The sequence below is a fragment of the Vicugna pacos genome, chromosome 4, assembly GCF_048564905.1.
Source record: "Vicugna pacos chromosome 4, VicPac4, whole genome shotgun sequence".
Classification (NCBI taxonomy): domain Eukaryota; kingdom Metazoa; phylum Chordata; class Mammalia; order Artiodactyla; family Camelidae; genus Vicugna; species Vicugna pacos.
Window position 1 is genome coordinate 47,796,895 of NC_132990.1, and position 27,337 is coordinate 47,824,231.

The 27,337-nt window shown below is 48.3% G+C and overlaps 2 protein-coding genes and 1 long non-coding RNA gene across 6 annotated transcripts; 2 read left to right on the plus strand and 1 right to left on the minus strand.

Moving 5' to 3' along the window:
* The first annotated feature begins 5,984 nt into the window (after positions 1-5,984).
* Positions 5,985-11,261, plus strand: TESK1 (testis associated actin remodelling kinase 1). Of its 2 annotated transcripts, none has more exons than XM_006204136.3 (10): positions 5,985-7,148; positions 7,273-7,394; positions 7,524-7,572; positions 8,114-8,260; positions 8,601-8,683; positions 8,851-8,941; positions 9,182-9,265; positions 9,416-9,505; positions 9,634-9,748; positions 10,084-11,261. In XM_006204136.3, the coding sequence occupies exons 1-10, from the start codon at positions 6,930-6,932 to the stop codon at positions 10,968-10,970; spliced, it is 1,887 nt and encodes a 628-aa protein (XP_006204198.2). In that variant the 5' UTR covers positions 5,985-6,929; the 3' UTR covers positions 10,971-11,261. The 2 variants fall into 2 exon arrangements, with proteins under 2 accessions (XP_006204198.2, XP_031533135.1); XM_031677275.2 differs by having other exon boundaries at positions 7,034-7,148; positions 7,257-7,394.
* On the minus strand, positions 11,246-18,507 carry CD72 (CD72 molecule). Of its 3 annotated transcripts, XR_012072075.1 has the most exons (10): positions 18,323-18,507; positions 18,105-18,212; positions 17,428-17,499; positions 16,716-16,805; positions 16,052-16,387; positions 13,409-13,554; positions 12,682-12,803; positions 11,831-11,983; positions 11,495-11,547; positions 11,246-11,403 (listed from the first exon to the last, which is right to left on the minus strand). XR_012072075.1 is itself a non-coding variant. In XM_072959699.1 (9 exons), exons 1-8 carry the CDS (start codon positions 18,402-18,404, stop codon positions 11,836-11,838), a joined length of 1,104 nt encoding a protein of 367 aa, XP_072815800.1. In that variant the 5' UTR covers positions 18,405-18,507; the 3' UTR covers positions 11,246-11,403; positions 11,831-11,835. The 3 variants fall into 3 exon arrangements, 2 of the variants coding, with proteins under 2 accessions (XP_072815800.1, XP_072815799.1); XM_072959699.1 differs by lacking the exon at positions 11,495-11,547; XM_072959698.1 differs by lacking the exon at positions 11,246-11,403 and having other exon boundaries at positions 11,424-11,547.
* Positions 18,308-22,064, plus strand: LOC140696076 (uncharacterized). The gene is made up of 2 exons (XR_012072077.1): positions 18,308-18,377; positions 21,541-22,064. It is a non-coding gene; the product is annotated as an uncharacterized lncRNA (long non-coding RNA).
* Positions 22,065-27,337: the final 5,273 nt, after the last annotated feature.

Genomic DNA, 27,337 nt, shown 5'->3' on the forward strand with positions numbered 1-27,337 from the left:
GGATATAGGGAGTGACTGCTAATGGACATAAGATTTCTCCTTGGGGTGATGAAAATATTCTACAGTTGCTTGTGGTGATAGTTGCAGAACTCTGTGAATATAATAAAAACCACTGAATTGTAAACTTTAAGTGGGTGAATTATATGGTACGTAAATTATATCTCAACATAAAGCTGATAAAAAAATAAAATTGTAAAATGCAAAGAAAAGCAACCCAAATCTAATAGTGTGAAAAAAGAAAAAGAGAGAAAAGTAGAGGGAGGCAGAATAGGGAGGACACATCAAGATCATGCTGGGTTTATTCCATAAATGCAAAGTTGGTTTAACATTAGAAAATAAATGTAATGTATCATTGTTAAAAATCTTTTCTCCCTTCCTACCACCACCTCTGTAGACAGTGTACTTTGGGCTTGGCCGTATGACTTGCTTTGGCTATTGGAATGCTGACAGATATGATGTGACCCAAAGACATGAACAGCAGTTGCAAAACTGTGCTTGTCTTCTTGCCCTTCTTCCCTCACCACGGGACAAGCATACCCAGGCTATCCTGCTGGTCCCAGGAGGAGTGAGAGACCGATGGAGCACAGCAAAACCCTGTAGCCAGTCCCAGTTTAGAATGCTGACCCCAGTCAACCCACAGATTTATGAGAATGAATCATCATTTTTATGCCACTGAGTTTTGATATGGCTAGTTACATGGCACTTCTCTGATAACAGTGAATTAGTATAGGTACCTACAAAAAAAGAAACCTACAGTAAATACGAAACTTAATAGTAAAACATTAAAAACATTCTTTTAAAGATCAGGAATAAGTACAAGTGTCTACTGCCTCTGCTTCACTCAACATTATATTGATGGTCTTAAGCAAAGAAATAGAAATTAAAGGTAAAATATTAGAAAGAAAAAATTGTAGGAAAGATTTTGGATATGATTTTGAGTGAGATGAGAGGTTCTGAGCAGAGAGAGAAAATGATCTGAATTATACTTTAAAAGCATATTCTGGCTGCTGTAGGGAGACAAAGGCATAGCAGGGAGACCAGAAGGAGGCTATTGCAACAACCCAGGCAAGAGACAGTGGTGGCCTCAACTGGGTCAGAGGCAGTGGAAGTGTCAGAGTGGTCAGGTTATGGATAGATTTCAAACATAGAACAAACACAAATTGCTGATGGGCTAGATATAGGGGAGAGAGAGAAAGAGAAGAGTCAAGGATAACTAACTCTACATTGTCTTGCTTGGGCACCTAATAGACTGGAAATGGGAAAGTCTTAGAGAAAAGCTGGGGAAGAAGGGGCAGGATTCAAGAGTTCTGTTTTGCACCCACTGATTTTGAAAAACCAACTAGATATCCAACTGGACATGTAAGTAAGCAACTGAATACAGGAGTCTAGAGTTCAGAGGAGAGGTTGGGGTGAGAGAAAATGGGAGTCATCAGCATATAAATAGTATTTTAAACCTTGGAGTTAATGGGATGACCCATCATGTCTGTATGTAGAGAAAAGAGAAGAGGTCCAATGATAGAGCCCTAGATATGCCACTGTTCAGAGGTCAGAATGATGACGAAGAATCAGCAAAAGAGATCTAGAAGAAGGAGCCAATAAAATATGAGGAGAATCAAGAAACTAAATAAAGTAATTCATGATATGATAATGGTATCATGGTTACACAGAAAATGAGTTAAGGAGATAATACTAATGAAGTGTCATAATGCCTGCAACTTATTTTCAAATGGTATAACAAAAAATTATATTGTAGTATAGTGTACTATACTATACCATACTATATCATCTGTCATATCAGGCCACATTAGACACAACAAACATGACAAAATGTTAAGAACAATTGTTGAATCTAGGTGAGGGTATATAGATGTTCATTGTGCATTCTAATTTTTCTGCATGTTTGGAATTTTTCATAATAAAGAGATACTGGGACTGTTTCGAGAAGAAGAGGTAATCAACTACATTTACTCTTCCTGAGGTCAAATAACATTATATCCCTAGTACCCAGGTTGTGGTCTCTAAACACCATCTCCAACTAAAAGGAACCATGAATCATTGGAAAAAATAGCTGAAACTAGCTCCAGTCTAGGAAGGCACAAAATGAGCCTGGAACATTGTATTATACCAAACAGCAAGAAATCTTACAGGTCATGTCAAAAGGACTCAGGAGCCAATTTGAATAAGTTTCCACTGGTCAAAACAGGACAATTTAAACATCAAAAATGATTTTTTAAACTGCCAGCGATTGAGACACATCATATATGTGTTAAATGATGAGTTCATGATGGTACCAGAAAACACCACCACCACCAAAAAAACCTCATTGGTCACTGTTGGAGAATGCTAGAAAACTAACTCACTACTACTTTAAAACTAACTCACTACTACTTTAAAAGCTGGTAAAATAAAAGGGAAACAATTAAGCATTTTTGTTGAAAAAGTGAAATACATCTCTGGGCAACAAATAGCGTGGGAAAGTTTCTCTCTGTAGAAGTATTCTACCTCATAAAGAAAGAAGGATAGAATGAGAATATTATTTTCTAATTCCTACATTAATGAACCTAGACCAGTGGTTCTCAATTAGGCACAATTCTGCCCCCAGGGGGAGGACAACTGGCAGTGTCCAGAGAGTTTTGGTTGTCACAATTGAGGAGGTTGCTACTGATACCTGGTGGATAGAGGCTATGGATGCTGCTAAGCATCCTACAATGCACAGGACAGCTCCCCTACAATAAAGAATTAACCAGCCCAAAATATCAATAGTGCCAATTTTGAGAAACCCTGGTCTAGACAATGACTGCCATCAGTTACTAACATCACAAAAAGACCACAAATGTATGCCTCCTGATAAAAGTACTAAAACCACCTATGGATTAGTTTTGCTAAAATAATCAAATATAAATCTGATTAAGTCTCTAACTACCGATTTACTGGAAATACAGAGGACCAAGGGATATCCTAAATCACATTAGAAGAAACTCAGCAAAAGTTAAGAACTCTGAGAAACTACAGGACAAATGACCTGGTTTCTTCAAACAAAAAAATGGTAAGGGAAAAAAGATAATGGATGAACTTAAAAGATTTAAAAAGACTTAAGAGACATCAATTTCGAAGTATGGACTTTAGATTTTGATTCAAATTAACAATTTTTTAAAAACTAAATATAAGTCAGTGGGGAAAATATGAACATCTAGATACCGGATGATATTAAGGAATTACTAATTTTTTTAGGTATGACAACGTTACTGTGAGTTTTTAAAGAAGAATCCTTATCTTTTAGAGATAACATACTGAAATATTTATTGATAAAATGATTAAATGTCAGAAATATGCACCAAATAACTGGGCTGTGGGGAGAGAGCAGGAATATAGATGAAACAAGATTGGCTATGAATTGATTATTGGAGAATCACTGGTATGGAAGGTATATAGAAGCAGGTACTTTCACCTCGGTCAGGTCAGTTATGGCAACAGTACAACTGAGGCATGAGTAAGTGATTTTGCACAATGCGTCTCCAACAAAATGATCCTACTGACCCAAGGTGAGTAAGGGATCATTGTTCTACTCTGTTCTTCTTCTTCTTTTTTTTTTTTAATTGAAGTGTGGTTGATTTACAATGTTCTGTTAGTTTCTGGTGTACAGCATAGTGATTCAGTTATACATATATTCTTTTTCATTATAGGTTATTACAAGTTATTGAATATAGTTCCCTCTTTTTTTTTATGTTTGATATTTTCCATCAAAAAAGTTTGAAAAACAATAAAAAGATCTTTAAATAAGCCTAACTCATGGAACACTGAAAACTTAGCACACTCTGCTCTATTTAATACTGTTCATTATTCCACTTTTCCTAAGCTCTCCATTCCTGGATTCCACTTGCCACTATTTTTTAAATCAGTGAACTTGAAAAGTATTCAGACATTTAGATGGATGTCCAGATATACTGTTAGTTCAGTCACAGATTGGAGTGTGCATATTGTAATGTAAATATATGTCATCACTATTCTAAACAGTTTTACTATGACTAAAGTTTACTTAAATAAAAAAGGTTGTAAAACGTGATGTGTGTGTACTGCATGTGTACTTCTTAAAACCAGTATAGGTCCTGACCCCTTATGCAGGTTTGAATTTGAAATGACATTATATAAACAGATACTTTATTGTTCTAAATAAAGAATTCTAGGCACTTTAAAAAGATTATCCTCCTATCTTTCAGCACGTTTCTTCTCAGTCTCCTTCGTGGATTTCTCTTCATCCAGGGACCCTTTAATCCTGTTGGTATCCCCTAGGATTCACTGTCTGCCTATTTCTCCCTCGATACAGCCTGCTTGGATAATGGCAGCCACCAGCATAGTTTTCTTTACCAGCACCCCTTTGTTTATAGCAACCACCTACCTTCCCCCACCCAACTTACCTCCTCCTGGACTCTTTATCTCAATTGATATCACCCAGTCATCTAAGCTAGAAACTTTAAAATTATCCTGGCTGATGCTTTCTCACCACAGGACTGACAGACTTTGGATACTAATCAATCAGCAAGTCCATTGAATGTTTCCTTCTCTTCTTCCCTGATATCCCTATCCTAGTTCAGTCCCTCATCCTCTCCTGACTGAAGCATTGCCAGAGCCTCCTTCCTAATCAGTCCCCCCACCTCCATAAACCACAACTTTTATCTTTCTAAAACAGGAATCTGGCTTCTCTTCAGGGAATTACAATCACCAACTACAGCTGTTCTCAAACTTGGATAAAGGGTCAGATATGTAACGATTAAATTCCTATATTTCTTAAACAAATGAGGCATACATTCCTAGTGTTTATAGATCTCACACAGCTATAGAAGGCAAACTTACAAACTAAATACTTGTGAACATTTAATGTGACAAAGAAGCGTGTTTTGCTGAGACCAAATTGCCTCTGGAAGAATGACAATGATGCACATGGCCCAGGCACAGGTTGTTCTCGAGACTGGCCCGTTTCCATGGCCATGGAGGGACTGTGACTTTCTCCAGTTCTTTTCTCTCCAAACTTGTGCGAAACCTTCCCTTGTACCGAGACAGCATCTGACCTTCTCTTGACCCTACCGCATCGTTTATAATTTAAGATTGTCTTTATTCTTTTCTCATTAGCTCTTGACTATTAAATAATACGTGGCTCCAACTCTCATAAACCTGGGACAAGACTCAGAAGGCGGTCACTCACACGGATGCGACTGTGCTTATATTAATTTTCTTTTTAGCTTACCACAGAAACAAATAAAGTACTTCAGAATTTCTGAAGCGAACTCCGCCTCTCCCTCAAGTTCTACCGCAGTCTGTTTTGCTCCCAATGCCTGCAGCCTGCACTCCCGCTGCCCTCCATTCCGCCGCTAGGTGGCGAGCGGTTCATCGACGCCCACAACCGCTCATTCTAGACCAGTCCCCGGGGTCGAGCGACGTCACACATTTCTGGCGATGATTGGCTATTCCGACGACGACCGGGGGGAGGAGCCAGTGGAAAACCGAAAGCGTCCGGTACGGCGAGCGCACAGGGTCCTGAGATGGTGCGTGCGCACTCAGGACCCCACGTCGCTTCAGAGGCCAGCTGCAGATCCTCCTTCCGCCTGAGGGGGCAGGCCTGATTTCTACGTAATGGGGGGTGGTACCCGCCGAGAGGGGTCACACCGATAAGGGCTGGGCCACACTGAAGGGAGGAGTCACGTTGAGAGGAGGGGTCACAATGACCGGTGGAGTTGCTCTGAGAGGTGGGGGGTCTCACTGAGAGGGAGGAACATACAGAGGATGGGTGTCGCACTTGAAGGGTTCTGGTACACGCTGATGGTGGCAGTGTCATACTGAGCTGAGGTCCCTCTGAAGAGGGGGTTCTCACTGAGAAAGAGGGGTCTCCAAGGGAAAGTCTTGAGGGGCAGGATTTTGCCAAGGGATGGGATCTCGCGCAAAGAGGAGCTTTCCTGCAGGTGGATACTTCTCTTTTGAGAGAGGGGCATTTGGACGAAATAGTAAGAGTAAGGTCCAGGCTGGGTGGTCTCTGGGCGGAGGCTCTGGAGTCAGCTTTATTCGAGGGAGGCGGAATGGAGTGAGGACTTGAGGCCGCACCTGGAATGGGCTGGCCCAGGGCTCACTACAGCCCCGGGGCATCACAACCGCCCGAGAAGGTAGAAAGTGTCTAGGAGTCCGGAGGTTTAAAGTGTAAGGGTCGAGACCTGGGAAATGGGGCTGGGCCACGGTGGAGGCCGGGAAGGTGGGTAGATCTTTTCTGCCCTGCCGGCCCCTGGAGCCCAGGAATTGGGCGGCTTCCTGAGCCCGGCCCTCAACCGACCGTGACCTCAGGGAGGGAGGGGAGAAAGGACTCACAGGACAGCTAGAAGACATCTGAGCTGCGTGTATGCACAATCAGCCTTTAATTCCCTTCAGTTATTCAGTTCAGGCCTGAACTTATTTGACCCTGACGCCCCAGTCCCACTCGCCTAGGGCGTCGCGGCCACTAGTGGCGGGGTGCGCACCTGAGGGGGCGTGGCCGCTGCCTGGAGGCCGGGCTAGAAGGAGTTAAGAAGAGGCCGGGCTCAGCCCCGCCCCCGGCAGGCCGCCGAGCCTGAGCCCCAGCGGCGAAGCGGAGCAGCTGCCGCCCGCCCGCCCGCCTCCGCCTGCGGGGAGCCCGCCCGCCTGCCCGCCGGCGCCCGGGAGCGCCACCATCACCGCCCGGCCCAGCCCCAGGCCCTGCGCAGAGCGGAGCGGAGCGGCGTCCACCTGGGCCCAGCTAGCCGGCGCGGCGGGGGCGGGCCCGGGATCTTCGGCGGATCTTCCATTCTCCAGGGCGGGAGCGGGAGCCCCGGCGCCTGGGATCGGGCTGGGCCCGCTCCCATGGCGAGCGCGGCCTGCCCGGGCCCCGGGGACCCTGCCATGTGAAGCAAGCCCGGGCTGGGGGCCGGGCCATGGCCGGGGAACGGCCCCCACTGCGGGGCCCTGGGCCCGGGCCCGGAGAGGCGCCGGGGGAGGGGCCCCCGGGGCCGGGGGGCGCGGGCGGAGGCCCGGGCCGGGGCCGCCCCTCCTCCTACCGGGCTCTCCGCAGCGCCGTGTCCAGTCTGGCACGCGTGGACGATTTCCACTGCGCCGAGAAGATCGGGGCCGGCTTCTTCTCTGAGGTCTACAAGGTAAGACCAGCAGAGAGGGCAGAGGGGCGGGACCGAGCCTTAGACTGGAGGCTGGAACTAGGGGACCGGGACCCTGGCAACCCGCCCAACCTGCGCGGGACTCGCCAGCCCCTGCCACCCCCAGGTTCGGCACCGACAGTCAGGGCAAGTCATGGTGCTGAAAATGAACAGGCTCCCCAGTAACCGAGGAAACACGCTACGGGAGGTGCAGCTGATGAACCGTCTCCGGCACCCCAACATCCTAAGGTGAACAGCCTCAGCCGCTTGCTGGGAAGCTTGCTGGGGGACGGGGAAAGATCCCGCGGGAAAAGTGAGACCTGTGGAGGAGCTGAGGCTCTTCCAGCCTACCCTGCTACCTTTCCCATCCTCTTCCAGGTTCATGGGGGTCTGTGTGCACCAGGGGCAACTGCACGCTCTTACAGAGGTAAGGATGGGCTAGGAAGGGGGAGACCCCACCACCACCCAGGGAAGAGAGTCAGCGGCCCGGTGCATTTACAGAGGAATAATGAGAGGCAGCAGGACCTCCTCCCAGGGGAGGCTTCCCTGAACTTCCTTTTAGGCAAACCACAGATAAAATGCCTCAGCCGGTCCCATCCTTTATATCCTCTAGAATAGTGCTGTCCAGTAGAACTTTGTGCGTGAAAATGTTCTCTATCCATGCTGTCCAAAACCATAGCCACTAGCCACATGTGTCTAAGGAGCACTGGAATTGTGGCAAGTATGACTGAGGGACTGAATGATTAATTTTATTTAAACTTAATAATTTAAATTGTTGCACATGTATGGGACAGGACAGCCCTAGAATATGAATGAGGGACCCTAGAATATGAATGAGGGACCCTAGAGCAAAGACTCACTCTCCTGATCTTTGTGATCCTCCTGAGGGTCCCCAACTTTTAAGTGGAAGATCCAGAGTACAGACTGAAACCTTGACATTCATTCCCCTTCTCCTCCCTGTGTCCCAGTATATGAATGGGGGGACCCTGGAACAGCTGCTCAGCTCCCCAGAACCCCTATCCTGGCCTGTCAGGCTCCACCTGGCTTTGGACATCGCCCGTGGCCTGCGGTACCTGCATGCCAAAGGTGTATTCCACCGAGACCTCACATCCAAGGTAGGCTGGCAAGATGGATGGAAGCATGAAAGGGTATTTGAGATGTATTAGGTTGTAACCACACATAAGTATTGGAATGTGAATAATAGGCAACATTAGGATGTTGGGGTACCAAGACATTGGAGAGTGGGAAACTGGAATGAGGGGGAGTGCTCTGAGGGACTGAGTACCATGTTGTGTATGGAGTGATGGATGATGTTGCAAGATTGGGGTGCACTGGAAAATGGGGAGATCAGAGAGGGCTGGGGATTTTCTGGAGTGACAGGTCTTTGGGGTGTATGTTGGGAGATCAGAGAACAGAAGGTGATGGGTGTGTGGGGTTGCTATATGTGTATGTCAGAACTGTCTGATACGACGGGAAGACCAAGGCTTCACAGCTGTTGTGGGTGACTTCGGGCTGGCCGAAAAGATTCCTGTGTATAGGTGAGGTGAATGCCCCCATCCCCCTAAACCTCCCAGGTGGCCCTTATCTAAGTGAAGCCCACAGGGCCATTTACCTTGGGGTGAGGAGGGGGCTGACCTCATCCCTTTTTGTTTGGAGAGGGTGTCTGGGTGGGATGTTCCTGACCACTCTGCCCCTGCCCCTGTAGGGAAGGGGCAAGGAAGGAGCCATTGGCTGTGGTGGGTTCCCCATACTGGATGGCTCCAGAGGTGTTGCGGGGTGAGCTGTATGATGAGAAGGTAAGACATGGACCCTTCAGATCCCCAAGGCCTTCCAGAGACCCTGGAGATATTCTTATAAGGCTCCATCCCAGGTTCCTCAACAGCCCTACCAGATACTCAGGAGACTCCCAAGACCCCCCTTACTCCTCACAGGCATCCCTTCCAACACATGGCAGCTGCCAACACTGCCGCAAATTCTGACATATTCTGACAGGAAACTGTCAGTGCCTCCCCCTGACATTCTCTCCTACCCCCCAGGCCGATGTCTTTGCCTTTGGGATTGTCCTCTGTGAGCTCATCGCGAGAGTACCCGCGGACCCAGACTACCTACCCCGAACTGAGGTGAATGATGTCTACAGGTTTGAAAAAGAGGAACTCCAGACTGGGCAGCTCATAACCAAGGAGGGTTCCTTGGAGGTTAAGGTCCTGATTAGGGGGCAGAAGGAGAACTCAAGGAAGACTGACTTGGGGGCCCCTCCTCTGTCCCCACAGGACTTTGGCCTGGATGTGCCTGCTTTCCGGACCCTGGTAGGGGATGACTGCCCACTGCCTTTCCTGCTCCTGGCCATCCATTGCTGCAGTGTAAGAGCCTCGGTCTCCCTCCCTGCCCTTCACCCCAATCCATCAGTTGACAAGGTCCCAGGTGATAAGGAAAACTCAGCATCCCTCTTTTGGAGCACTTAGTGAAGCTGCCCATCTCTCCCCATCAGATGGAACCCAGCACTCGTGCTCCCTTTACTGAAATCACCCAGCACCTGGAATGGATCCTGGAGCAGCTGCCTGAGCCAGCCCCCGTCCCCGGGGCTTCCCTGCTACACAGTCAGGGTAAGTAGGCACAACTGAATGTTGCCTCTCTCTTCCTTTGAACTCGGAATTATCTGAGGAGACCAAGTGTATCTGTTAGTTGAGAAGGCTGGCTGCACGAGGAGGGTAATAGGATTACTCAAAGAAAGTATAGTTTTCTAATTCTAGAGCCTGAGGGAGGAGGACAAGGAAAGAAGAGGTAAAGGGGGCTGGGGTGACATCTCCCCCTTTCCAAAGCACCCCGTGGGACTCCCTTTTCTCAGTTCTAGTCCCAGCTGCCTCCTGGGGAATAATGAGGTCCTCAGGGAACTATGATCAACGCTGAGAACAGTGACCCCAGACTTCTTTGTCTACAGGGTCTGTTCCAAGAGGGGGTCCCTCTGCCACACTTCCCAGGCCAGACCCCCGGCTCTCCCGAAGCCGGTCAGACCTCTTCCTGCCCCCATCGCCAGAATCACCCCCCAACTGGGGGGACAATCTGACTCGAGTCAACCCCTTCTCACTACGAGAAGACCTCAGGGGTGGCAAGATCAAGCTCCTGGACACACCCAGCAAGCCAGTCGCCCCTCTGCCCCTTGTACCACCGTCACCACTGCCCTCCACCCAGCTGCCCTTGGTGACCACTCCAGAGACTCTGGTCCAGCCTGGGACACCTGCCCGCCGCTGCCGCTCGCTCCCATCCTCCCCTGAACTCCCCCGGCGAATGGAGACGGCACTGCCAGGTCCCGGCCCTCCTGCTGTGGGCCCCTCTGCGGAAGAGAGAATGGAGTGTGAGGGCAGTAGCCCTGAGCCAGAACCCCCTGGACCAGCTCCCCAGCTGCCCCTAGCCGTGGCCACAGACAACTTCATCAGCACTTGTTCCTCAGCCTCCCAGCCCTGGTCCCCTAGATCAGGGCCTCCCCTTAACAACAACCCCCCAGCTGTGGTGGTGAACTCTCCACAAGGCTGGGCCGGGGAGCCCTGGAACCGGGCCCAGCACAGCCTGCCCCGGGCAGCAGCTCTGGAGCGGACAGAACCCTCGCCGCCCCCTTCAGCTCCCCGGGAGTCCGAGGAGGGACTGCCCTGCCCCGGCTGCTGCCTTGGCCCCTTCAGCTTTGGCTTCCTGTCCATGTGCCCCCGCCCCGCACCGGCTGTTGCCCGCTACCGCAACCTGAACTGTGAGGCGGGCAGTCTCCTCTGCCACCGAGGGCACCATGCCAAGCCACCCACACCCAGCCTGCAGCTGCCTGGGGCACGCTCTTAGCAGTGGGGCCTGTGGTCTCCGGCTTCCACCACTGGTCTTCAGGATGCCCTGTGAGGACAGAGCGCACATGCTGGATGGTGCCAGCCCTGGAGGGGCTGACCAGCTCTTCTCCCTGTGTAGGGAACCTCGGCATGGACTCAATGAACAGAACATTTCCTATCCAACCCCTGGGCTTGCTCTTCCCCGGGGATCACTGAACCGGACAAGCATCGCTGACACACGAGACTAACACGTGCAAATTATTTAAAAATATTTCAATAAAACTGCCTGGCTGGCTCCGGGCTGCCCCTATCCACTCAGCCCGTGCGCCTTCCCCACACATTCCACTGTGGGAGGTTCTCAGGGAGGCCAAAATCTCTTCTAGAAGCTTCTTCACCCTTTCCCCGGGAACTCCAGCTTCTGGGACAGGGTCTCCAGCAGGGCACAGCCTTGCCTAGAAATATAAACGTTGGGCATGGATCAGCCCTGGGCTAGGCATGTCCAGGCGGAGTGAGAAAACACTGGAGGAAGGTGGATCTTAGGACCTGCAGGCTCCAGGTTAGGGATGAAAGGCACAGGCTCTTGCTGGCATGAGTATCTGGAAGATTAAAGCATCACTGAGCTCCACAGTTGACTGTCACTAGAACCCTCATCCAGCTCAGCCCATCTCCTCCCTAGCTCCTTGGACAGCCACATGGCCAGACTCCCTTCAGTTCCAGCCCTCCCCTGTGCAGCACCCTCTTACATAAGTAGACCAAGCCCCTGGGGGCTGTGGACATGACTCACTCCCAGGAACAAGTTTTCCCCCTGGCCTCTGGGCCCCTGCTCTGAGACCCTCTGCCTCCCAACTCCCAGGCCTCAGTCCCATCCCTCACACATACCCAGCTCAGCGCCAAGACTGGTCCATGTCTGGATTCTTGAAAGCTGCCCTCTCACAGATGAAGGGAAGAGAAGTATGACAGTTCTCTGCCTGCAGACTTAACCGTGTGTGTTTTGCCTTGGCACATCTTTGGTTTTGACCGTGACTAGAAAGCCTAAAGAGTGGTGAAGTAGAGCTGGGATAAGCTCAGGCCCCTCCTATCCTATCCCATCCTCCCTTCTCTTGCCCTGCACAAAACCTAACCCAAGTCCTAACTCACCCTATCTGCCTAAAGCCATGTTTGGGATGGTTCAGGGACAGGTGTCTGGACTTCAACCTGAAGAGACTATAGGACCAGGGTAGGGAAAAATCATCCAAGGCCTTAAGGATGGAAACTAGCTAAGTAACTACCCTTTTCCAGGGTCCCTGGGGTTGATATTCAACAGTACCCCATTGCTCCCTTTCTCACTTCCCTGGGGCAACCCCCAAGTGGCCTTGACTGAGAAAGTAGAACCACAGTTTACGTAGCCTTGTCAAGGGATGGGAAATTAGAAGGCCAGGTTCTTCATCAACTGTGAATGCCTGGCTAAATCCTCAATTTCTCCCTCTGAGAGAAAAATGACGTAGGTCCTACCCAACCTAGTAATTAAAAAAAAAAAAAAAAGTGCCAGGGACTGGTAGGTACTGGGGATAGAACAGAGAGTCAAACTGCCCTAAAAGTTATTAATCAAATAGAAGAAATGGGCAAATGGATAATTACAACATTGATTCGTGAAAGAGTTTTGGGAGTAGGACCTGGAGGGAAATCTCATTACCATGTCTTTATGAGGGGATTATAGAATTGGAAATGCCCAAAAGTCCGGACAAACTTACCCATAATAGATTCTTTTACCATCAATCCACTCCCAGCCGTTACTATATCTGAGGCCAATCCAGTATGATTCAAGTGAATCACTTTGCGCCAACACCCTTTGGAGGCTGCTGGTCTGAGGAATCTGAAGGGAGATTCAGAGAGACCAGAGATGTGTGAGAGTGATGGGAAATATTGGAATCAGGGGTGGAGTGTAGGGAGGAGGGGACCCAGGCTGATGGAAGAAAATGAACACCATAGAGACAGCTTTGGCAAGAGGACTGTGCCCAACCTTGGTACATAACATCAGCTCATCGGTGACCAGCCCCACATTCTTCATGTGCCTCCCTGCAGGTGCAGGCTGACCCTTCAGTTCACACACATGCTAGGTAAGAATTTCTGCTGGCCTTTGGAGGGGAGTCATTCTAGTGGGCTGTTCTAGTCACAAGGAACCTATCCCTACAGTCCAGCCCACCAGGTATGGACCTGTCTGCCTGAGAGACCATGAGAGTCAAAGAACCTGTGCAGCAGCCCAGAGCTGACTACAAAGCTGAGATGAGAAACAGGTTAAAGATGGTAAGTTTCAACTCTCATGCCAACCCTAATCAGTTAGTAGGGCCACCTGGAGCACTGTGCTGAGAAGCTGCATGGAAGAGGGATGCACTGTGTGCGCTGCCATCCCTGACTTGAAGACATATGTCCCCTAACCCAACAGTATCCACTGCAATCTTTGAATAAGGGTTTACTTACAGCATACATGTGAGTGTTATCAAATGTGGCCAGGTCAGAGGACAGAGATTTACAATGGTGTTGGCTCTTATCCCAACTTCTCTCAGTAATTGAGAAGTAAAAGCAACTTCTCCCATCCAGTATCCATCCCACAGGACAGCAAGCATCTAAAAAGGAGAACAAATGTGACAGCACAGCCCAGACCCAGGAGGGAGATCTCAACACTTGGGATCAGTCTGAGTACTCAGCAGTCTAGCTGCTAACAATATTCCCTTGGGTGGAACTCAGGTGTCTTCATTGACTTCTAGTCCTTGCCCTTTGCAATCTTTCTTGCTTCACCTCCCCTTGAAATGCCATACCTGTCCATACTTCTAAGGTTCAACAGCTTTACTCCTAACAATCTGGGAGGTTTATTTTAAAAGGTCTGGTGATACTAACCTCAATTTTTGAACAATTGCAGTCCCCCATTTTGGCCAACCTCACCTTGGCCCCCCCATAACTAAGTGTTCAATAAGCCTCCTATTTGTCTCATTAGATCCCTAAAGATTCCCCACTGCATATTCAAAACTTTCACACACTCCTCAAGTCCACCTTCCCTCTCCACTCTTCCACAAGAAATTGTCACACACTCGATGTGAACTCTCTCCATTTTCCTCCCCTCCACCTCAAAATTTGTCTCTTCCCTGTTCCTGACTATCCATCAAAAATAAACACCCCGCTTTCTTTACCATCCCACACCCCAATCTGTGGTCCTGATCCCAAATCCCCTCTCTCCATTGCTTTGAACCATCAGTCAAAACTCCATCACTCAAAAATCATTCCTTCTCCACTAGCTCCCTCTCTTCTGCCTACATTTTCTCTTATCCCCATCCAGCTACCTGCCAAGTCACCGTCCTACAGCAACTTAAAGGAATAAAAAGAAGTCAGTGTGGCCAAATGGAATAAGCGGTGTGCTGAAAGGTAGGCAGGGGCCTTGGAAGACAGGTTGAAGATTTTTTACTTTTATATTACGAGCAACAGAGTCAACGTAGGGTTTTACATAGAGGAATTGTGTTCACTGGCTGTATCCCAAGTGCTTGGACACAGTGCTGGACATACAGTATGTAATCCATAACTTTTGATATCATTAATTTTAAACTGAAATGACATGATCTTAACTGCGTTGACATGATCAGATTTTTATTTTTAAAGGATTCCCCTGGCTGCAACATGAAAAGTGCATTTGAAGGGAGGATGTTTAGGAAAAACACTCAGCAAGCTGTTGTAGTTATCCTTGCAAGAGATGAAAATGGGCAAAAAACGCAAATGGATATATAGACCTGGTGGAAAATAGAGGGAATTCCTCTCTGACAGAGTAGGGCATCTGCTGAAAGTGAGAACAAGGTAGTCCGGTAGGAAGAGCCAGCTGAGCACTGCAGAGTGGCCAGGCAGTGCTGGGGCCCCAGCTGAGGCTGTGACTACGGTTTCAGTGGCACCACACAGAATGATTGCACAGCTTGTCACACTGGGGTGCAGGCACGTGCGTTCGGACTTGAGCTATTGCCAGTCAGATGCACCAGAAGGACAATGGAACCAAGGAGTGAGTGGAGTGATGATGGGCCCCCGAATCCAAGAAGACAGAGAAGTAAAGACAGGTGAGGGCTAATGGGCAGGGAGGAAACAGAAGATGAGCAGGTTGGAGGCCTGCCTCCGTGAGGCTGAAGAAGTGTGGAGAAAGCCTGGAGGGGGCCAGTCGTGGTCAGAGTGAAGACCTGAAGCCGTCCTTTCAGCGGAGAAGCAGTTTGGGATGCTGAGGCCTAGGGTTCAGCTGTGGGGACAGGGGGCAGCACTGGCAGGGAACTGAGGCTTGGAGAGAATGAGAAGGTTAAAGAAATGAGAGCTGGGGGGTTCTGTACATAATCTCTCTGTTTCAAGCCTTGGAGGAATATCCAGATACCCCCTGAGCTAGACAGAGCTTAACCTCTAGACAATCAGTCCGTAAGCATTCCAGTCCCCTTGGGCCAGGCACCTACTTAACCTCAGCCTACTTTGGCAGACCTTCTATGTGTCTCCCTCTCTCAACCTCACATCCTGGTTGGGCTCCTACTTTCAAAATGGATGAGCGTTCCACCCTAGTTCCCTGCCCTACAACACCCCAACCCACCTCATTGTGAGAGCTTCAGCTGCCTTGCCTCATCCCAGACTGCTCCTCATCCACCAGTAATTCTGAATCTTTGGGGGAATCTCAGATGTAGAGAGAATTAATTAAAGCCATAGATCCTCTCTTTAGGAAAACATGCAAACAACAATTTCATATCCAAATTCATGAGGTTCCCAGATTCTTAACACTGATGTTAAGCCACACTGATGTTAACACTGATGATGAGCCCTGAGTTTGCTGCTCTGGGCAGTGTCATTTGCATTGCTGGCTGCCACCCTCCTCGCCACCACAGGATCCACCTTAGAGCTGGGTGAGTCCCTCTAAATCCAGTATGCAGCTAGATCCTTCTCCCTGTTGGCCAAGGCTTCCTAGCTCATGTCAGCCAGCACTCTGCTTCACTACCCCTTTCCTGAACAATTCAATGGCCCCCTACTAGATAGGCAGATCCCTGTTTCAAGTGTCTCCTCACTTCAATCCATCCCTCATGGCAGACCCTCCCGTCTCTCCTCTCCCAGAGCAGATACCTGGTGAGGGGCATGTGTAGATGGGCTTCAGTGTGTCCCGCACACTGTGCAGCCTCTGCTCCAAGTCCATCCTCTGCGCTTCCTTATTTCTCAAGTCCTCTTTTGTCTTCTCCCCGTCCGACTCGCAGGCCTGCAACTGCTCTTTGGTAGCCTGGCAAACCTTCTGTTCCACCTGTAGTGTTTCCTGACTCTGGGCCAGCTCCCTCCTGGACCCCTGCAGATCCTCTTCCCTCTGCCCCAGCTGGGTTATCTTTAGGTGTAGCTGCTGCCTCAAGCTGCTGTTAGTGGCCTCCAGAACCCTGTTCATCTGCTGTAGCTGCTGGGACACCTGCAGATCTATTTGGCCATAAAGAGAGATTTGGAGGACATCTTAAGCCATGCTCTGGTGCCCTCAGGCTTCAGCATCAGTCCTTTTTCTGCTCCTTGCAAGTTTTTGCATAACAGGCTGGAATACAAGGTCTGTCTGCCTAGAGCTTAAGGAGGCACTGGATTAGGTAAAGACAATTTAGGAAGACACGTGCTCTAAAATAGACCTGGCTGGAAACCAGACCAAAAGCTGAGGATGTGGTGGTAGTGACTCTCGGCCCTGCTAAGGAAGGGGAGCTGCCGCGGACAGTAGGGGAGAAGGTTGTTGGGAAAAGGAAATGGGAGCAGTCATACTCACAGCGCACTCCCAAGCAGATGGCTGCCACCCCTAACAGCAGGCAGGTGAGGAGCAGGCCCAGAAGGAGGTACTGCAAGCAGGCTGCATGGCCTTAGGGAGACAGTGGGATGGGGAGCAGTGAGTCCCAGGAAAGTTAATAGACTGAGTGGGTGGGGGTGGGGTGGGGAAAATTCGCGGAAGGTGCGTCCCGCAGAGGACTTCGAGCACGCATGGTGGTTTCTGTCCTGCAGTGAGTTGCCGCAGGTGGCCGAGGGAAGTTGTTCCAGAATAAGGGCTGCGGATCGTTATTGGTAAGGCCTGAGGGGCACTATCTGGTAGGACGGGGAACTAAATTTCAGACGGAGACCGGAGAGGGGGGTTACGTGAACGGGGAACATAATAAGGGGTTGAGGGGAGTGGGTCTGGCTGGATATGTCGGAAAGATCTATCCGGGGATGGGGGTGAAAAGGGCAGGGGAAGGGGTCACGGGGGGCTGCCTGGACCGACCAGAGGGCTGCGCGCTGGGTTCAGTCCCTGGGTCAGACCTGCACACGGCGGAGGCCCAGCACCACCCCCAGCGCGACCGGCGCTAGTACGTGACTCCACGACCACCCTCGGGGGCCGGGTTGGGGGAGGCCGCCCAGCCCGAGGCCCCGCCCCGGCCCGCCCCGCTTGCCCGGGACCAGCTGCGCAGTGGGCGGCGCACGCGGGGCGGGGAGGGCGCGGTACTCACAGGGCAGAATCTGCCTGGCAGCTGGTGACGTCACGGAGCTCCAGGCGGCAGCTGCCTGCTCTGACTGGACCACTGAGAAAGGGAGCGACACCGGTTTGAAGGTGGGAATGCCCGGGAAATGCCCCTTCTCCCCACCCCCACTCCCTTCTCCCCACCCCCACTCCCTTCTCGGCGCCGAGACCCCAGTCTGTCCTAAGGTGCCTTGTGCCATTGCTCTGGGACACCCTTAGCGTCCTCCGGAGTTCCTCATCTCCCCAGGGACTCTCATGTCCCTCCTGGGTCTTACCTTATCCTTTCCCCGGGGACCCCATCACCCTCCTGGGTCTCCCTTTATCTTTTCCTCAGAGGGCCCCCGTCTGCCTGCCCCAAACCCTCCCCGGGGAGTGCTCTCACCCCTCTCCCCTACCTCCTCTCCTCTCTCCAGGGACTCTGCATTTCCTATTCGAGCTCAGCTCCCCACACGGGCTGCCCTGATCCCTCCGTGGAGCCCTAGCTCCTCCTGGGATCCCCACCTTGCCCCTGGGAGCTTTATTTTTCCCTGGCTCCCGTATATCCAGTGCTCATTCTCTTCCTGAGAACACTCCTTTTCCCAACGGTATTGTCCCCCCAAGAATGCTGTGAACTCCCCAGCTCAAGACACAGCCCCCAACAAACACATATCCCTGGGCTCTCCAGACCTGCTTTCCCCCCTAATCCAGAGGAAGCCAAACTCAACGGCCCCCCTGGGCCGGGAGGCACTTGCACATTCTCATAGGTGAGTTCCCCATCCTCGTCGGACTCTAGGTCTGGAGAGGAGAGAAAAGGTGGGGGTCAGGATTGGGGTCTGTGGGGCGGGAGTTAGGTCATAAAGGAGGACGGAGTTGCAGAATCAAGGAGACGCCCCATCCACCCTTACCTTGTCCTAGCCGGCTGGAGACACTCTTCTTCAGGGGAGCCTTCACAAACCGCAGGTCTGCATAGGTGATGGCCTCAGCCATGGTCCTGAGCCCCTCTGCTCCCACCTGTCTCCCTGTCTTCCACTGGCCCCAAGTTTCCCTTGTCACTCTCCCCTCTGTCCCTTCACACTGTTAGGCTCTGCGTTCCCTCTGTGACTGCGCGGCTTAGTGATTTGCCCTGTGACTTCCAGTCACAAAAGAGGAAGATGTGAGCCAATCTCAGACAGATGGGTTCAGCGAAGCAAACGGCATCCCTTAGCCCCAGCCAGAGGGGCAGGGGAGGGGAAACTGAGGTGGAGAGCATGGGGTTCGGGGCTGTGAGGTGTCACAGAACCACCACTCAGGCTTACCCCTGTGTCCTGCCTGTGCTCCCCCTTCATGCATCCCAGACCCACCTTGACAGCACTGGGCTCCAAACACCCACCCTTATCATCCACCCTGATTTGCCCCTCACTACTCTCTTGGCTGCCCAGTCCACAAACTTTCTATATGTAGTTGGAGCTCTTTTGTGGCCAACTGACCCCAGAGGCTCTCCCTCTGTCATTACTCCAGGGTGGGGCTCTATCCTCCCCATCAGATTGAGGCGGTCCTAGTGTGGAGCTCTAGGTCCTCATCATCCTGGGGTTCCTAGCAGGTATAGGTTTCCAGAGAGGGGTCCCTGACTTGGTGGGACTTATTGCTCCATCAGTTTGGGGGCTTTCAAGGTGGGCCCAGCTCCCCTTCTGCTGTAGTCCTACAGAGCTGCCAAGGATCCCACACAGGGAAGTTCTCACTCCAGAGCCCTTCTGGGTCCAAACTGGTTCTCCTGTGTAAACACCCCCAGCCTCTGGCTTCACAGCCTTTCCCTGGCCTCCTCCACTCTTGTTGCCCTACTGATCACACCTGTGGCCAGTCAGCTCCTTCCTTGTCCCATCCTGACCCTGGCAAACTCATGGAGATACCTGTTTTCCAATATCTGAGCCAAACCCAGCAAGCTGAGTCCAGAAGGCAGAAGCTCTGGGACTGGCCGGGGTGGGGGTGAGCCTCCAGAAAAGCCTGCAGCACTGACTATTCATCACTTTGTTGGAGGTCAGGGAGCCGGTGAGCAAAGGACTTGCACAGGGATGAAGATGGGCTGCAGCTTCTCAGAGGGGAGGCAGAGAAACAGAGCAGGGCTGGGTTCGAGCAGGCAGAGCCCAGACCAGCCAAGGTTTTGATGTCTTCTTGGTTTGGTTTTGGTTTATCTGTTAATTTCCCAGTAAGGTTCTTCCTTTAAAAAGTCCCAATATTGTCCCTTTACACCCAGCCCCAATGAAAAAGGGGGCATTTGTGGGGGAAGACCAGGGACTGAGAGGCCTGGTTGATGGAGCAGAGGAAGCAGCTGGGGACGAGGGCCTGCCGAGCAGTGGTGTAGAGGTGCTCCCTAAAGTTTTGGGTTTTTTTTGCCAGAATGTGACCCCCAGAAGGGCCCACTGGGGGTGAAAAGAGGCTGAGACAAGGTTTGCAGGTGGGAAAAACCCACCCCGAGTGGGTGACATCCGCCCCCTCAGAACCCACCCCTGCAGCTGCGGGGAGGAAAAAGGAAGGGGAAAGAGGTCCTTACCACATGCTAACAGCTTGTAGTGTACAGTTAGTGGTGTGTGGAGGGTGCTGTGATGGGCCTGTGGGTCTGTCGAGAGCTCTACCCAACAGCATCACCCAGCCCGCCCCAGAAAAAGAGCCCCCTGACACATAAGAACTCATTTGTCACCTGAGATTCGTGTCTGAGGGAGAGGCAGATGTCCAGGTGTGTGTGAGTGTGCAGGTATGCACACGCATCCCCAGGTCTCTGCAGTCTGTGCAAGGTGAACATCTATGACCAATGAGGGTTAAACACGGAAGATTCTGTGGCCCAAAGGGTGCCTGTGATGGCTGTGGGGTTTTTTTCCCACAGAGGGAAATGACAGGCCATCTTCAGAAGTCTTAAAAGGTCATGGGGATAGATTCTACAAGTATTTCCTTTCTAAGGCTGTTTCCTAAGGTGTCCCTACAGCTGTTAACTGTCACTGCTTGATTAAAGTTTCCAACAACCCAGTCCCCTCCCCCAGGCAGGCTGATAGCAAAGGTGGTGTGTGTTGGTAACTCCCTGGGGGCCTTGGGGGCCTATGAGAGTGAGTGGGAGCGTATAGGGAAGCTGGTGGCAAGGGTGGGTGGGGGCAGTCAGGGGACTTGTATCTGTGGTGTACAGGGCATGGGGGGTGGGGACAGTGTATGAATCAGTTGCAAGAACAGGTGCAGAAATTCTATAAATGGGAGATAATGTCCCAGTTTTCAGAACCAATATATGCAGCAGGGCCTAGACGCCAGGTAAAATGCCCAAAACCAGGCTACCAGTATGTCCTCAAAAAAGGAATCAACAGGCATGCTGTCCAACTCAACCCTTGAAGAGGCTTTAGAAGGGAGAGTGTCCTGGTGGAACTGGATGAGCTAAAACCCATTTCTTGCCCTGTCCTGACCTCTCCATGCTTATTACAGAGAGTGGGTTCTTAAGGCAGACAGGAGGGAGCCCAGCTATGAGGGCATCAGGAAAGAATCTGGGGCCCATCTGTATAAATTTTGGTGACATCCAGCCAACATCAGGAGGTCAAGGACGTCTCTGAAAGTCAGGTTGTGTCCATCTTCATTACTTTAACCCATTGACTCCAGAAGGCCCTAATGTATGGACGGGCCATGATAGGCAGAATGATGGTCTCCCGCAGATGTTCAGTCTAATCCCCAGAACCCGTGAATAAGTCACTTTACCTGACAAAGTTGTAAATGTGATTAAGTTAAGGACCTTTAGATGGTGAGATCATCCTGTTTTATCTTGGTAGGACAGTTGAATCACATGAGTCCTTGAAAGGGAGAAGCTTTCAGGGCCATGGGAAGAAAGAGGTTGGACAATGGGAGAAGGGGTAGAGAGGTGTGACGTGGGAAGGATTCCACCCGCAGGTGCTGGCTCAGGGGGTGGAGGACAGGGACGGTGAGCCAGGCACTGCAGGCAGACTCTGGAAGCTGGAAAAGGCAAGGAAACAGATTCCCACCGAGAGCCCCCAGAAAGGAACCAGCCCTGCTCTAACTTGAGCCCATTGAGATCTGTGTCAGACTTCCTACCAATAGGACTGTAAGATAAGAAACTTGTATTTTTTAAGCCACTAAGTTTGTGGTAATTTGTTAACAGCAGCAACAGATAAGTTTCCTGAACCCTGGAGGAAGCATGATGTAATGGAAAGAACATGGTGTGGATAAAGAAGCCAGGCACAGTATGTGACTTCGGGCAAGTCACAGTTTCCTACCTGTAAAAGATGGGATTGTCTAGATGGTATCTGACTTCAGTTAAGGAAGTGATGGCTGGAGATACAGTAGGTGTCAATTTTAGCAAAAACATTGCTTAAAAGTCTGTTGAATTAGCTTCAGAGTCCGGAGGGAGAACCGCGGCCATCTGACAGCACTATTTAAGAGGATTTGCAGCTCTTTGATCGCTGAAGCCAGAATGCCAGTGGGTCTCCAGTGACTGCCCCAGGCCTCTGCTTGGTCCTGTCTTGAATGGTGACACAGAGAGCACATCACATATGCCAACGTTACTGAGCTCTAAGAAAAAGCAAATGTACCGAAAGGCAAACTCGTGATTCAGACTTTTCAGCTGAGCAACATGACAGCTCCAACCACAGAATGAAATGCAATAAAGATAAATAATAACAACTAGCACTTATTGACAAATAAAATTGGGGGCTCAAAAAATAAATTATGTTAGCTTAGGATGGAGGCAGTCCTGGCTTAATACCTTACGTATACATGTTTGAGGGAGAGGCAGTCCGTTAGTAAGCATTTCGGAGCTTGAAGGAATCTTAGTGAGCTCAAGCCACTTATTTTACAGGTTAGGAAACTGCACTCAGTAGACTGTAAATTCATCATGAACTAACCCGGTGACTAGGAGGGCTGGTGACAAAAGGCTGTCCTATAGGACCACAGCTCTTTTACCAAATATGCCAAACATTGTGCCGGCCGTCACTCCTGCTGATTAAGCCACCCTACACCCCAACAATTGTGTTATGTGACCCCCCCAACCCCTCTGACCTCAGCTGAGTGAGATAACCTTGTGGGCAGTGGACTCAGGGCTGGCCAGTCCAGAGACCAGCCAGTGGCCTCTGGGGTGGCCTGGCTTGGAAATCTGGGAGGATGTGAGCTTATCAAATTTTCATTCTCAGGAATTTAAATGGGAAAACCTGGAGATGAGCCCTGAGGCAGCAGTTGGAGCCGAAGGTGGAAGAAGGCAGAGGGAAAGTCTGTGGGGTGCACAGAGTGGAGTCCTCCATCCTCAGCAGTTGTGCCTGGCTCCTCTTCCCTCCCACACTTAGAGCAGAGCGATTATCCTGGCAGGGGTAATCCAGCCTGATTATCAGGAGGAGATAGGGTTGCTGCTACCTAATGGGAGCAGGAGGAACAGATCTGCCTGCAGGAGATTTGTCAGTGCTCCTTGGTGCTCCGTGCCCAGTGATATATTATCCTCCAGTGGGCAGTGGCGGCCACCACAGCCTGAAAAGGTCACAATCATCAGGGCTCAGACCCCCTGGAAATGAAGGCCTGGGTTACCCACCAGACAAACCACCTAGACCAGCATCAGGTGCTGCTTGAGAGCGAGGGGAATCTAGAATGGATGTAGAGGAGGAAGAGGAAGAATCTCAGCTGCAGCCTTAGCACTTTTCCTTCCTCTTCCTCCTCCACTTGTAAGAACTTGTGACCTTGAAAAAGCAGGCCCTTAAGGAAGGGCCTGAGTGGATCGGAGGGGTGCATGGACAGGCACTTGGCGCCTCTGCCATCCCTGTTCCCCAGGCCTTTCCACTTGGTGCACATCAGCCTGGCTTCCAGCTGCCAGCATCTTTGCAGCTTTTCTTTGACAGGCAGTGAGAAAGTGCTGGAAATCAATGCCTCCCCCAGAGCAGCTCTCAACTGGTAGGAACTATTATGCACCCTAGCAACCTCATCCTGGGGGTTGACTCTGGTGGCACACGGTCTACACTGGCTCTCAGAGTTCCCCAAAGGCTTTGAGCCCCAGTTTTCTACCATGGACATAGAGTGGTATCTCATTACTACTTTAAATTGCATGTCCCTGACTCCTAGTGAGTTTGAACGTACTTTCATGTTTGTCAGCCAGTTGGATTTACCCTTCTGCTGGTGTTAGATCCTTCATATGTGTTTTTTCTCCTCCACCCCCAAAATGTTATTTTGAAATATTTCAAGCCTAAAGGAAAGGTGAAAGAATAATACAATGCATACTTATAGGTCCTTCATCTAATATGTCAGTCAAGGCGCAAACTGCTCTCACCACATAAAAGAGATGACAATTATGCGACATGATGGAGGTGTTAGCTAACCATGGTGGTAAACAAATTGCAATATATAATGTATCAAATCAACACATTATACACTTTATGCTTACACATGTTATATGTCAATTATATCAATAAAAAGGGCTCAGAGAAGCAGGTTAGGATATGCATATACGTACGCACATATTTTTTTCAATTAAGAGATTTGTTGCAGCAAATTGCTCTTATCCAATTAATGCAATTATAAGAGCTAGTTAAACAGTCTGTGAAATGCTGTTGTCTTTGCTTCTGATGCTGGAGCTTGGAGTCTGCAGGGCAGGCAGCTGGGGAGGCAAGGCGTGTGGAAAGTGGGAGAGCAGGGATAATCCAGAACCCATGAGGACAGCCTGGAACCGGAGTTAGTCTCTTGCTGCCTCCAGCTTTGATGATATGAATGCCCTGCAAGAGAAGCTGTGTTCTCCCCACCAGGTGCCACTGCTCTGGAACATAAGCTGGGCTCGTAAGCAGTCTTAGCCCAGAATCAGCTCTCAGTAAGGACAGCCACATGTTCCAGGAGCATTGCTTATTATGTCATCCTTACTTTTCCCAGTGGGTTGAATTCTAATGTTCTTATATATACAAACACCTAGTTTGGGATTCCTGTTTTATTCCACTGATCAGTTTTCTTCCCCTTTTACCTACTGATTTGATTAAGTGGCCTTACAGCATATTCTGATATTTGGTAAGGCAAATTTTTCTATTTCTTTTTTAAAAAATTTGTCCTTGACTATTCTTTGAGATACAAACTGGAATTATCTTAACATTATACTTTAATTTGGGGAGAACTGACTTTTTTTCTGATATTTTATCTTCCTATGCAAGGAGATGGTTGATCTTCTGTTTGTCCCAATCTTGCTTTGTATCTTTTAATTACATTGTATAACCTTTTTCATAAAAGTACAGTACTATGTATTTCTTGATTAAGTCTACATATTATAAAGCTTCCAGTTATAAAATAATTAAGTCACAAGGATGTGATTACAGTGTGGTGACTATAAATAATACTGTATTGTATACTTACAAGTTACTAAGAGAGTAGATCTTAAAAGTTCTCACCACAAGAAAAAAAATCGTAACTGTGTGCAATGATGGATGTTAACTAGAAGTATGGAGGTGATCATTTTGCAATATATACAAATATCAAATCATTATATTGTACCCCTGAAACTTATACAATGGTATACATCAATTATACCTCAATTTTTTAAAAATTACATACTGTAACATAGTGGCTACAAGAGTAGTCTCAGTGCTAGCTGCCAAGTTGCAAATCCCAACTCTTAACACATTACCAGCTAGTGATCTGGGGTAAATCACTTATTCTCTCTGTTCCTCAGTGTTCTTTTCTGTAAAATAAGAATGATAATAGTAATCTATCTCAAGAGGGTGTTGTGAGGATTGAGTTAATACAAAGTGCTTAAAATAGTACATGGCATTATGGTGACTATAATTGTTATTATCCTAAGGATTTTATAATTTTATAACTGTAAATTGAGTATTTCTGCCATTTTCAATTTGAGATGCTTATTGCTAGTGGGAAAAAAGCAATTTATTTTTGTTATATCTATCTTGTATCCAGTCAACTTTCCAAACCGTATTGTCTTTGTACTAGGTTTTTTTTTAACTAGAGGCTTGAATTTTCTAATATAGTCATATCAGCAAAAAAAAATTAGATAGTTTTATAATGTTTCAGATAATCATAACAATTCATTCTCTTATCTTACCACATTTGGTAAAACTTCCAAGATACGTTAAATAATAGGATAATAGCAGGCATCTCTGTCTACATTTTTATTTTCATGAAGTGGTTTTAGTGTTTCACCATTGAGAGCAGTACTTGCTGTTAGGTTTGTGTGAAAAGTCTTCATTATATTTAAGCAGTTTTTTTTTCTTTTTTACTTAGCGTTTTTACTAAGAATAATATTAAGTTATGTTGGTTGTATATATTAAATATGGGATCCTTTCTTCTTTTTCTGTAGTCTCGACTATAGTTTAAATGGCATGGAAATTACTCTTATTTAAGGTTAGATACAGCTCAGCTGTGGCACCATTTGAACACAGTCTTTTCCAAAAGTCGATCTCTAATCACTTTTCTATTCTAGTTTTTTCTAAGATAAGTTGAGCTATACAAACTTTCCTCTTTCTTTTGGGTCAATTTTTGTAATTTATATTTTTTCTGAAATGTATGTATTTCCTCTAAATTTTCAAATTAATTGCCAAGGAATTTTAAGTTGCACTTTTTTACATTTCTTCAATTCTCTTTTCTATCTGTAATTTTGTTTTCTTTCTCATAACTAATCTTTTCTATTTTTATTCTGTTTTTTTTTTCCTCCTTACTTGGGCTTGCAAGAAGTTCTTCTGTTTCATTAGCCCCTTTAAATGTTTTTTAAAAATGTGTACTTTTTAGTGTTTTTGTTTGTTTTCCATTACATTCATGTCAGCTTTTATTTTCCGATTACTTTTGGTTTGTTTTCTTGTTCTTTTTATAATTTTTTGAAATAAGTACACCCTTTATTTTTCCTCCTTTTTTTAATGCTTGCTATCTTTATGGTATTTCAGGGATACAATACCTGATACAGGGTAATTCAGAAGGTTTCTGTTATTACACTGTTTTTTCATTCAGCATTTAAATTTTGTGAACACAGTCATTTTGTCCTTTTTTAAAGCCAGCTTTACTGTATTGTGATTTACATATATTAATTTTTTTCATACATTATATTTTATCAGTTTTAAGTGCAATCCCATGAGTTTTGCCAGATGTACTTAGTCATGTAACCACCACGACAGTCCAGATCAGAAGATTCCCATCACCCCAAAAGTTCTTTCCTACCCTTTGTAAGCCATCCTCACACCGATTTCAGCCTGAAACTTAAATTCCCCTTGTTGGATATTGGCATTACCACTGCTTTCTGTTTATCTGCCTAGTATCCCCTTCCCACATCTTTATTCTGAAAGTTGCTTTATCATTTTTCTTTGTGTGTTTCTTTTAAATAATATGGACCAGAATTTTATTTATAACAGTCTGACAGCCTTTTAATGGCAGGATTCAGTCCACTCATAGTTACTGTAATGAGTGATGTGTTCATTATTGCCATCTTACTTGTTTCTAAACGTCTTAACGTTGTTGTGAACTCCTCTTTGCCTTTGCTGGATTGACTGAATGGCTGTCCATCCTGTTTCCCACCTTGTTAATTCGGGGTTTATCATTCTATTAAGAGTGACCATCCCTTGCCCTGCTCTTCTCACATGGCTCTTCAAGTGAGTGAAAACAGAACAACTATTTCCATCACACTCGATTATCTTCGACCTCCTCCACACCCCAATAAGACCTGGTCTTTAGATGACTTTCACTCCCCCTCCCCCTCCCTATCACCCCTCCACCCCTTCCCCCTTAGATTCTGGAAGACTTACCTTCCCCTTATCCCCACCACCTAATTCCAGAGTTTTAGTGAGATAATTTAGTCCTCATCAGAACTTCCCTCACAGTGTGTTTCATCTGTTCCAAGGGTCCTTATTTAGCATTTATATTACACGTTATAGATACACAGAGATTTAGATATAAATATAAAGATCATGGTTCGTTGCTCCCCACTGCTTTCTTTCCTCTTC

Excerpts from the sequence above, each read along its gene's own strand:
- CD72 (XM_072959699.1), bottom strand. The coding sequence starts at position 18,404 with ATGGCTGAGGCCATCACCTATGCAGACCTGCGGTTTGTGAAGGCTCCC. Across the intron at positions 13,555-16,051 it reads CTACACATGCCCCTCACCAG|ATGCTTGCTGTCCTGTGGGA; the intron begins GTATCTGCTCTG and ends TCTCCTTTTTAG. Across the intron at positions 11,984-12,681 it reads GGTAAAAGAATCTATTATGG|GCTTTCTAGTCACGGTCAAA; the intron begins GTAAGTTTGTCC and ends ACCACTCTTTAG.
- TESK1 (XM_006204136.3), top strand. The coding sequence starts at position 6,930 with ATGGCCGGGGAACGGCCCCCACTGCGGGGCCCTGGGCCCGGGCCCGGA. Across the intron at positions 7,149-7,272 it reads TCTTCTCTGAGGTCTACAAG|GTTCGGCACCGACAGTCAGG; the intron begins GTAAGACCAGCA and ends TGCCACCCCCAG. Across the intron at positions 7,573-8,113 it reads AACTGCACGCTCTTACAGAG|TATATGAATGGGGGGACCCT; the intron begins GTAAGGATGGGC and ends CCTGTGTCCCAG.